At 36.8% G+C, this 11,675-nt stretch overlaps 1 protein-coding gene across 5 annotated transcripts in view; it reads left to right on the top strand.

The window, feature by feature from the left end:
* Nucleotides 1-554: 554 nt before the first annotated feature.
* dmxl2 (Dmx-like 2) overlaps nt 555-11,675 on the top strand; it is a 44,018-nt gene continuing 32,897 nt past the window's right edge. For 2 of the 5 annotated variants that reach the window (XM_043263962.1, XM_043263964.1), the window contains exons 1-5: nt 559-1,085; nt 9,660-9,785; nt 10,680-10,751; nt 10,988-11,066; nt 11,465-11,612. In XM_043263962.1, the coding sequence (XP_043119897.1) occupies nt 999-1,085; nt 9,660-9,785; nt 10,680-10,751; nt 10,988-11,066; nt 11,465-11,612 (512 nt within the window). In that variant the 5' untranslated portion in view covers nt 559-998. Of the gene's footprint in view, nt 1,086-9,659; nt 9,786-10,679; nt 10,752-10,987; nt 11,067-11,464; nt 11,613-11,675 lie in introns of all 5 variants that reach the window. The other 3 variants (XM_043263961.1, XM_043263960.1, XM_043263965.1) reach the window with 3 other exon arrangements.

Raw genomic sequence — 11,675 nt, 5'->3', positions numbered from 1 at the left:
TCACGTTCGTGAAATAATAAACGCACATAAACACAACATGCTTATGAAGCTTTTTTTTCCTATAAAGGACCTACATACTTAAATTTAATACATACTTTACAATTACGCAAATGTTGATAAATATAAATATATAGTTAAATGCATAATTATATATATACTGAAATACATCAATAAATGCATATAAAATTGTTTATTTATTTGGTTCACATTTCTTTTTCAGGGTTATGGTTGTCCATATGCATAAAACTAATGAATAACTGCATAACATAGACGAAGGAATAAAATAATTGTACTTATTTAACGATTCATTTATATATTTAAAAATGTATTTAATGATTACATATAGTAGTTTGGGCATACATATTTCCTATGAGTACACTGCAATAATAAAACAAAACAATAAAACTACTACTAATAATAATAATAAATACTACACAGTTGGGCTTACTACATTCATGTATATGTATAATTTAGGAAATATTAAATAAATACAATATTATTATTTTCTTTAGTTGACCTTTTAAAACCAAGAAACACGTACTTATGTATTTATTTTAACTTTGTTAAAACTTTTTATATTAGGAGAATCTTGCTTGGCACCCGGTTTATTCATAATTCACGTAGGCTATAGAAAGCTTTGCAGAATCTAGTTGGTGTCGCTCTACATCGTCGCTGTCCCTCGGTCACGCGCATTGAGCGCACGAGCGCCGCTGCGGTGATCGTGCCGCGCGCTCCAGTCTCAGCAGCAGCAGCGGGAGGAGAATCGTATAATCCGCTCGTTAATGTTGACAGCGACTCGACACGAGCGATTTTAACCATTCCGTGCGGGAAATCGGACACCGGGACGCGCATTTCAGCGGAGCCCGCGTGTGTTTAAGCGCACGGGCGTTGAAGAGACGGATGAGAGGCTGCCAGGCCGGACGCTGTCGGATGGGATTCCCGGAGAGAAACCGAGCGTCCTCGCTGTAAATAATTCAACATCGGCGTGATCAACAAAGATGCATCTGCACCAGGTGCTGACGGGGGCTGTTAACCCGGGGGACTGCTGCTACTCCGTGGGAAGCGTCCACGACGTCCCGTTCACGGTGAGTGAGAAATAAACCTGCGCGGCGGCGCGTTATTTTACGCCTGTGCGTGATCGATGATCAAGCGTGACGCGTGAGCGTGCAGCAGCCCGTGGGCATCATCATCATCATCATCATCACCACCACCACCACCACCACCACCATCATCATCCTCATGATGCGTGTATGGGTTCAGTGTGCCATCTGTCATCCTCAAGGTTATCTGCGGTGCGTGTGCGTCCCTGCAGATCAGTAGCACGCGCGCACACACACACACACACACACACACACACACCCCTGCGGTGTGCAAACTCTAACATGCGCTGTTGTGTGACATGCTATGCGTGTTTGTAGCCGGTTACAGTCACGACGGTAGTGATAATACGTAGAGGTTGGTATCGGTTGCAACTAGCACCTAAACCGTAGATGGCATGCATCGTGATGCCCCCAAATGCAGCAGCCTGCTGTGGTTGCCTTGGTAGGTTATTGTGAGACACTAGATGTGGAGCCCGTCAGCTGTGCACACAGTGACGTCACAGAGTACAGTTGACAGGCCAGAGTGTCATCGTGCAGACCCAATCACAGTGCGCTGCCAGATAGGCCTGCATTGAGCGTGTTTGATTCATAACCTCCGTTTGCAAGCAGGCCTACATCAAATAGCGTTTCTTAAAGGTATAATGAATGCAAAATAATATGCATGCATGTTTATATCTACAGTATGATGCTAAAAAGACCATTAGGGCGACCGGCACCCAGCCGTTTTTTTTTTGGCATTTATGTAACTATAAAACATACAGAATGTCTAGCAGCAATGTGATTCAGCAAGCCGTTTGGCAGCATTCCTCCTTCGCCATTTCTATCTGATTGAGCCCGTCTTGGAGGGCGCGCGGTGATCAGCGCTGGAATATTTTTGGCTGCTCATAAATATCCTCTGTCAGATGACGTTGGGTAGAGAATCGAGCTTTTCAGAAAGAATCGAGCCGCGCTTTTCGAGGGAAGCCGCTTCGATTCGTCTGACAGCCGTAGCGAAGGCTTCCACGGAGCAGAAACCAGAACTGATGCAGTCTGTGTAATTTCTCTGGTTTAACACAGGTCCTCTATCAGAAAGTCCAGACACGTGCTTTCGCATGATTAGGTCAGCACTGACGGTATCGGTTTCTCTTTGGAAATGATTGTCGTTGGCTTGCGCAAGAGTTGTGTTTCGGGAACGCGCGGGCAGGTGCTGCTGAATTCTCGTCGTCGCCAGCCTTTTTGATTTTTAAGAAAGTCGCTTGCTGTCCAGCGCGATATTATTGCACGTAAGAAATTTGTATATTATGTGTTATTTAAAACGTGTTTGTATTGTATTGGAAACTGTATTTGGAATTGGAAACTGGAGTTGTATTGCTCTTGATGTGGGATACAGGTAAAGATAAGGGTGGTTTGGCGATCGGGTTATGTTTAAGGGTCAACAGTGTAATTAGAGATGTAATTACAGAAATAAATACAGATGTTAATACAGGTCGGTATTTTTTTTAAATTGAAGTACAATATAAAAACATGCTCCCAATGAGCGTATCGTATCAAACTATCAATTTAAAACTATTATAAAAATAAATAAATGAAATGTACTCACCGAGATTGCAAAGATTTGTTGAAAGATGCCATAAAATATGCAGTAATTATGCACTTTTTTAAAATATTAAAATATGCTAATAGAAATCATGTATTTATGCGACAGAAAAGCTGCATTTCAGCATTTTTCCAGTGGTACGTGAAAATCGATAATAATGAAAATAATTTAGTTTGGTTATATATTTTTAAGCGCCTGTTGAAATATTTGCAGACCTATTTAAACTTTGTGTAAGATATTTTATATCATTATATTACATTAAATAATTTTGTCTTCAAGATCTGAGTCGAAGATGTGTTGCAAGCTTGGGCTGGGCAGCGGAGGAAACGGGTACCCGGGAGTCAACAATCACACACACACACACACACACACACACACACACACACACACACACACACACACATAAGTGCAGTTAAAACCAGACTCAAAGTTTATTCACATAGCATGTTGTATTTATAGCCAACAGCAGAAGTGAAATCTTCCTTTATTGCGGATGTAAGCTCGTGATCAGTCGGTCAGTCTTCCATTGCCTTGGTCTAATAATGCAAGCTAAGCGAAAGGTGTACAGTCCAAGGGTAGAGGAGAAAAACACAGATTTAAATCTCGCAACGGTCACTTTAAGACAGCATGTCAAACCTGGGAACGTATTGTTAGTACGTCATAATATCATAAAACACTTAATTTCTGTTCTCTATGTCGCATTTTGTTGTTGGCTGAATTTGATTCAAGCAATTGATTTTGAATCGCGGCTAATGTAAAAGTGAAAGTTAGATGCGCACGGTTCTTTTTTTTTATTATTGCTATTTCAAAGCAAGAGGGAGAGCTCAAGCTAACTAAAAGCAAACGGCTGCTCGTTGTCGAATTGCTTCAGATTTAAAAAGAGAAAGCAAAACCCTAGTTGTTGTTGTTGTTTAAAAGGATCGGCTACTTAAAAAGTTTTTAGCGTGTTTTATCAGATAAACAGTGAGCAAAAAAACATGAAATAATATGAATTATTCCCGTATACGTATATGCATATGCAATAAATTGTCATTAATTCATCATCGTGCCAATATTTACCCAAACTAAAAGATTTTAAAAACATTTTATCGTCAACTTCAGGCTTCAGAAGAAGACTTCGGGTTTGCGAGAACTGTCACTTTTTTTTTTCTTCTATTTTTTTCTGGTGTCAAGCCTTTCGCTTTCTTTGCTTCCTGCTCACCACGTCCACGTGACAGTTTCACACGATACAGCAAACCCGCACACAGACTGCCGAAGCAGGAACACGTTTAGTTGATCCTTTCATTCATCTCTCGGAGGAATGCTGTGTTTTTTTGGGCTCGTGGAGTGGTGGGTTGTAGCGCGTCAGTAAGGGAACGCTTGCCGTCATTGGACACGGCATAAAAATCCGCCCCAGAACAGCGTGTCTGAACGTGTTACGGTCACGCCGTTCCTCGAGGCTGACACACACTTTCAGTCCCGCGGACGCCTCATCACCGGGCCCCCGGCGGGAGTGCAGGGCGGATCGCGGCACCGGAGGATTTCAACTCCTTTGGGTTTTATTTAGGCGCCGTAACCTCACCCTAATACGATTTCATCTAGAGCCGCAACATTCAGAGACGCTTGGAATATGTAACGGGCAAAAATGTAGCTCGTGCCTGCTAGTAAACACGAAGTTGTGACGCGTGGCATAATAAGCAGCCGCGTTTCCGGGTTCTTCAGGCAAGCAGCTTGGTGATTGACGTACGAGCGCTTTTCAGTGGCTTGCTGAAGGAATGTTTTTCCAAAATGAAAATTCTATCAACGACTCGCCTTCACGTTACCCCTGAAAATACACGTCAGGTTTTTTTTTTAAGCCGTTCATAGCGGTAGCAGACTAATTGCGTAAAATATATATACTCAATATATACACTCTAGATATCCCGAAAATACAGCGTGTCTTGGTAAGATGATATTTAAACGCTTAGTTTTACGATCAGAGCTTTGTAGTTTTTATTCGTTGGGAAAGCAATATATTAGTGCAGTGCAGTGCATATATATATTTAGAGAGATATATATATATATATATATATATATATATATATATATATATATATATATATATATATATATATATATATATATATATATATATATATATATATATATAGATATATATATATATATATATATATATATATATATATATATATATATATATATATATATATATATATATATATATATAGATAGATATATATATATATATATATATATATATATATATATATATATATATATATATATATAATATGAAATGGGACAATTTTATATATATCTTTTATATATACATATTTATTTATTTTTATCAAATAAAAGTCATTTTATTTTGCTGTCTTAAGCATTACATTTTAGTGTGTAATAATAATGATTGAAAAAAATATATGATAAAAAAAATAACCAAACCTGCCTGTGTAAAAGATCCTGGGAAGACACATAAAGGCACCACCATAAAGCACCTCCTATTGTAAACCAAATTGTACCAACATGAATTTTGTTTGTAGAGCTTAACCAGAAAATAAAGCCGTCCCATCAGTGTTAGTTTATCTGCTCTTGTTCGGAGACAGAGCAGCTATCTGAGCTCAGTATAGGGTGTACTAAAGCCGATACTTTACAAATGAAGGTCTTTTAGTATTTAAACAGCGCAGGTAATGATCGTCGATAGCTGCTCAACGTACTGTGGAATAGCTCTTTATGAGCTTAAACCGTTCGGCGGGACTAGTCTTGATCTCTGAAGGCTATTACAATCACGACACACATGTCGGATCACGAACGCTGACAGGCACGCAGAGCCGAATCGGGCAGGATGATTCGACTTGTCTTCTCCCAGAGGATCATGTTCTCTGAGATTGATGAATGATGTCTTGCTCTAGTCGTGTTCAGTCTTGCGGTGCAGAGGGACATGAATGAATCTACTGCACCGAACACACACACACACACACACACACATTGTCTGACACGATACAGGTAAACATGTTTGTGTTTTAGCCATACAGGTTATTTAGCATATAATATATAGAATAAAATAGACTTGTATGGTGAATTTCAACTGAGTTGAATCTGAATCGAGTTTAGCTATTTTTTTGTTAATTGCAACTGAATTAAATTGAATTGATTCTAGGTTAATGCTGGCATTGTAGTGGTTAATAAACATAATTGTGTGCGTCCTGCAGAAGAACATTGTAGCATTAATGTCTATTAGGGCTGCGTGACACATCGCATGCTATATTAATGCGCAACTTGTCAGTAAAAGCGGTGCTGTGACTTTAAAAATAAATCCCTATCACCTTTTTTCAGATGGAGTGAGATTTAATACATTTTTAATCACAGATCTGGCTTTATATATATATATATATATATATATATATAGATATATATATATATATATATATATATATATATATATATATATATATATATATATATATATATATATATATATATATATATATATATATATATATATATATATATATATATATTTGTTTCATTGTTCACATATATATATATATATATATATATTTATGCAATATATATATATATATATATATATATATATATATATATATATATATATATATAAGAGAGAGATATAGAGAGAGATATATATATATGTATGTATATATGTTGGTTTCATTGTTCAGTTTATGCAAGGCAATAAAAAGATATTGATATTTATTTAAAAAATTATTAATTAATAATATTGAGCTTACATCTACTCTGGATGATCAGGTAAAATGAAGATGTGTGTTGTGTGACACATTTTATGTGATATGTCCAATAAAAGGGAAGAGTTAGATCTCAAGATTGATTTGCTGCTGTCATTAACATTCTCAAGCATGCATGGCAAACCTGATTAAACCGCCAGAACTTCTGTTTAACTTGAAGAAACTAATTATAACGGACAAACAATAACATTTTCTAGTAAAATTAATGTTTCAAAGTGATGGTACTACTATTAATGAAATATGTTAAAAGAATCAGGCTACATTGACTATTAATATTATTTAAATATAAATATATTTTTTATGTTTTAATTAACACAAAACGCACCTTAATTAAAATTGAAAAATGAAAAAAAAAACAGAATTAGGGGAAAAATAAAACCTAAAGAAAATCTGGCTTACTCTGTTGAGTTTACTTTTAATCAAACAATTGTTTATAGTAATTTTTCAATTCTAATAAAAATTTGGAATCCATCCATTTATGGTATAAAATAAATGTTTTGGTAAATATTGATATTAACTACTTGGACCATTTTAACAAGAACAGAACAAAATCCTAACTACCCTAATCCAGACAGCTGTAACAATATTGGTTAAGATGCCCAATGTAGAAAACTGGTAATATCAAAATCTAATTTGGCTTATGCATTCATATAGCGTTATAATTTGTCTGTGTTTTGTAAATGCACACCTCGTATTAATGTTTGTGTTTGCCCAGTAGAGTCTATAATGGGAATGAGTGTCATTTTGAGCTTGTTTGCTTTCAGTGCCTCTGTGCTCTCTTCCCATTAATAAGTCATAGAGAGGATAAGAACACACACACACACACACACACACACACACACACACACACACACACACACACACATACTGCTCTGAACAACAGGTGCAGCGTTTGCCTCTTCAGTCTGGACTGATTAATGACTTATGACAACCTGTGTGTGTGTGTGTGTGTGTGTGTGTGTGTGTGTGGATGTTTACAATGCACCACATCATCAGTGCTGAAGTATACAGCATATAAAATAAGCATTGTTCAATGTGAAGCATATACAAGAGAAATTTAGAGAAAGTGGTTTGCGTGATTAATACTAATATTTAGGTAATGTTATACACATTTATATTTCATCTGCAGCAATACTGTGAACTTTTTATAACGATACGTTTGGTCATTAACATTATGCGATCACATCAGTAGAGCTCTTGGCATGAAAAACTCACTAGTGGCAGATCAACAGTTCTCCTCATACTTATATGGTAGGAAGATCAATTAAACAAATGAGAAGAAAGTGACGAGGTCGGGTGCGTCTCACACGTCCTGGCTGTTTGATCGCCCCCTAGTGGCCGTCTGCAGTACAGCTCGTAAACCCCGCCCTTTCCATGTAAACGAATGGGACTTGACAATACAATTTTCCGAAAATATGCTTATAGTCATTTCTGGTAGTTGTTTTGACGCTAATATGCGTTTAATTGTTCGTTTTGGTGGTAAGCAAGTTTGATTTTAGCCAGTACTTCGATGCTATGAAAACGGGACTTGTCGTTGAGGTTGATCGGGTCTGTGGGAGTTTGATGAAGCGCCTCCATCTAATGATAATACAACGCAGACTCGGGCTCCGAACTAATCTCTGCTGCGCAGACTGATGTCATTTACTCAAGATGGCAGCAGCCATATAGATGATTTGGCTTCGATTCTCTGTAGCGGAAGGAAGCAGAGACACGTCGTCCATCTTTTTTGCAGCCTATAAACAAGATAATCAACGGGGGCCTCTTTTATAAAAAGTTTGCTCTAATATAATTTCTCCATAGAATGCGTTCTTTGTGAAGTCTATGAAATGATCTTGAACTTGCATGCAAACGAAAGGTTTCAGCTCTCTAAACGTCATCTCCTAATTAATGTCATATGAAATATTGTTTGGACTTTTATTAAGTGTGATGGTGTAACAGAGTACGTTTAGAGACATTGTTATAAGAAGTATGTCCCAAAGGTTGCTGATCGTTCATATATTTTATGAACGGCTTCTACAGTACCATTATGAGTAGTATTGTGCCGTTCGAAACATGACTAAAAACGCCGGACTGAGCATGTGCAGTAGATCAGTGCCAGGAGGAATCGTAACCCAGAAAAAACAGGATGCATCAGTAAGCATATTTAGCTCATCAAATGGGCACATCTGTTTAGAGTCCGACACCGTGTGTGTGTGTGTGTGTGCGTGCTTCTGTGTAGATGTTTACTTCCCCCGCTTTATGTAGAGCTTTACATTCCGTTTGCTGTTGTGTTACTCTGTAATTTTATGTTTTTACCACAACATTGCGAATTGTCACAACACAACGCTTAAATGGTATAATTACAGCATCGATGTAATATGCACATATGCACTAAATATGACCCATTATGAATCGTCACTTCCATTATAACACACATTGCTAGAATTTGCCACCTTGCCAAAGCAGTTACACTTGGACCGGAGCCAATACGGAAGCATTAAAATTTGACAGCGAACGTAGAAAGGGACATATTAATAATTATAATAAAAATCTAGAAAATATGGAAGTGAAAATTCAGTTCCCTGTTTTTTTATTGAATCCCAGTCAGGTGTTCAAAAGGTTGGGGTTGATGAGGTTTTTTTTTTTCTTCCTTTGTTGGTGCTTTTTAAAGAGATCCTGTATTAATTTGATCAAAATTACAGTCAAATTAGTAATAGTAAAATGATTATCAGTAATATTGTAATATATTATTTTTACGTTTTTTGTATGAGTGCAAAGCTGAGTTTTGAGCATTCAAAGCTCAAATCTTTAGCATCACACAATACTTTGGAAAACCTTCAATGATTCACGTTTATTTGCTGAAGAAATACAGAAACATTTTACATTATCAGCGTTCAAAACGGTTTAATAATTTTATTGAATCCGCCACCCTTTTTTCTATTATTTTTTGCTGAATAGAAAAAGGATTTATGTGAAATTATCCCCAAAAATGTCATCAATCTTGTAAACACTTACTGAATAAAATTATTATTTTAAATATGAACCTTATAGATAGATGTCTGTCTCAGTACGTTTCATGCATAAGTGTTTATATAATTCATCATTTATAGTCATATATCAATCTTAAACTGTTAGTGAGTAGTCAATAATTCACAGAATAATGGAGATGCATACGTTTAATTGCATGCACGGCTTTTAGAAATCTGTTTTGTAATGTGTTATATTATTGGTAATAAGTAGTGATATCTGTTTCCTCAGGCCTATGGCTCAGGCTGTGATATCGTGATCCTTGCAAGTGATTTCGAGTGTGTTCAAATTATCCCCGGAGCTCAGAATGGAAACATCCAGGTGGGCTGTGTGGAGTGTTCTCAGCAACTCGGCCGGGTAAGACCGTATCACACCTCTTACATTTACATTAATGCTTATAGCAGACCTTTAATACAAAACACTGAACAAATGTGGAATTCTATATGAAACAAAATCCATCCTAGTGAAAAGAAACCTTCTCATCTTTCATTGCACCGAAACAGCTCAAAATCGAATTATTAAAGAAATGTTTTTCTAAAAAGGTAAAAAAAAAAAAATCCCATTTCTACCATCAGGGCAATACTTAAGAATTCCCAGTTTACAGAAAACGTTACAAATGTGTCTGGAAGAGGATGCGTGTTTATATCGTCGTAATGCACTTGTGAGGAGGAAAGTTCGAGTGGCCAGAGACCCTCAGAGGAGGGTCAGAAAACCTTAAAGAAAAAACTCAAACAGCTTAGTTATCGGACGTGACTGGAACTAAAGAATAGAAGAGCGGCTGGTTCTGTTAGAAATCTTAGAATGGGCCATGTTAGGAGCTTCCAACCAGACGATAAGCCAAAAACGAACCTTAAAAAATGGGTCACTGGGCACAAAACCTAGCTTGTAGAAGACGAGTGAGGTGAACTGAAGAGAAGTAGCACCATCATCATCAGCTGGGAATCTAAAGGGTCTGGAGCAGTTCTTGATGAAGGAATGGTCTCTGATCTCCTCTCTAACATCAACACGCATTATAGGAGAACATTTAGAGCTATTAGACTGACATTTATTTCAAAAGGACATTTCCCCCATTTTTATTCCTATTCTCCAATGAAGGGTTACATTTTGACTTCTTTGGTCATATTTACTATGTCTTCGTGGATAGATGACGGTTTTGTGTTTGGTTATCCCTTTGCTAATGGTGGAACTGCTCTTTATTATTATGATAATCTGACTAATTTGTAAATAATATTTTTTTTTTTTTTTTTTTAGATTGCTGCATCTTATGGAAATACTGTTTGTATTTTCGAACCGATAGCTTCCAACCCAAACAAACGTCACAAGGTGAGTTTTTTTCACTGGAGGACAGCGGATCTTCTTTCAGAAAGCGATAATAATGGCTACTATTTGAACACCTTTAGTAATTTACCCAAATATAGGCCAAATAGATATTTTCCTGAGAACACTGTAATGATACAGACGCGTTTTGCCAAGAATTATTCTTGAGGGTAATTTTATTATCAATGTAATTTTATGATTTAGTGTAAAAGTACTTATTTAATTCTTTTACATTTTTAAAGCAACTGAATTACCAGTGGCAGAAGACCGGTCAGTTCTTTCTCAATGCTATAACCTACAACCTGGCTTGGGACCCGCAAGGTTTGTTTGTAATATACGCTTTGTCTGTAAAGGAAAGTGATTTCATTAGTTCCCTTTGTTTCAAGTCTGTTTGGGCTTTCTGATTAAGTGCATAATATTTCAAGTGCAAACTATGGATTATTTATGTTTGAATAAACAGAATAAAATGTGAGTTTTAAAGTAGTAAATGGTTATTTGTTAAAAGACATCATAATGCAGTGAGTATCCATAAAAATAATTACTCCATTTTTATATTTTATTTTTCTGATAACGTCCCTATTATTATAAAACGAGGGAAATATTTATAGTAATAACGATGATTATAATATAAAACAAGACAAGCGCACCCAAACCTTTATGTATATAGCAACATTTAATGTATATGTATGCAATGTTATTAAAATCTGTTTGTGATGTAGGCAATCGTATCTTGGCGGCGACTGAGCGCTTGCAGCTGTGGGCTCCTCCAACCAGTGACACGCTGATAGAGGAAGAGGACAGTCAGCTGAATGATGACAGAGCTCACGAGCTGATGCTCAACGACTGGAAATGTGTCTGGCAGTGCAAGTGAGGGCAGCTTAAGATCTTAACCACACTTCTGTCTGCGTGCTAAATCTTTAATGTCGCTTG

Source organism: Puntigrus tetrazona, chromosome 18 (genome assembly GCF_018831695.1).
Source record: "Puntigrus tetrazona isolate hp1 chromosome 18, ASM1883169v1, whole genome shotgun sequence".
NCBI classification, from domain to species: domain Eukaryota; kingdom Metazoa; phylum Chordata; class Actinopteri; order Cypriniformes; family Cyprinidae; genus Puntigrus; species Puntigrus tetrazona.
Note: the sequence above shows the minus strand (reverse complement) of the source record. Positions and strands in the feature narration are given on the sequence as shown.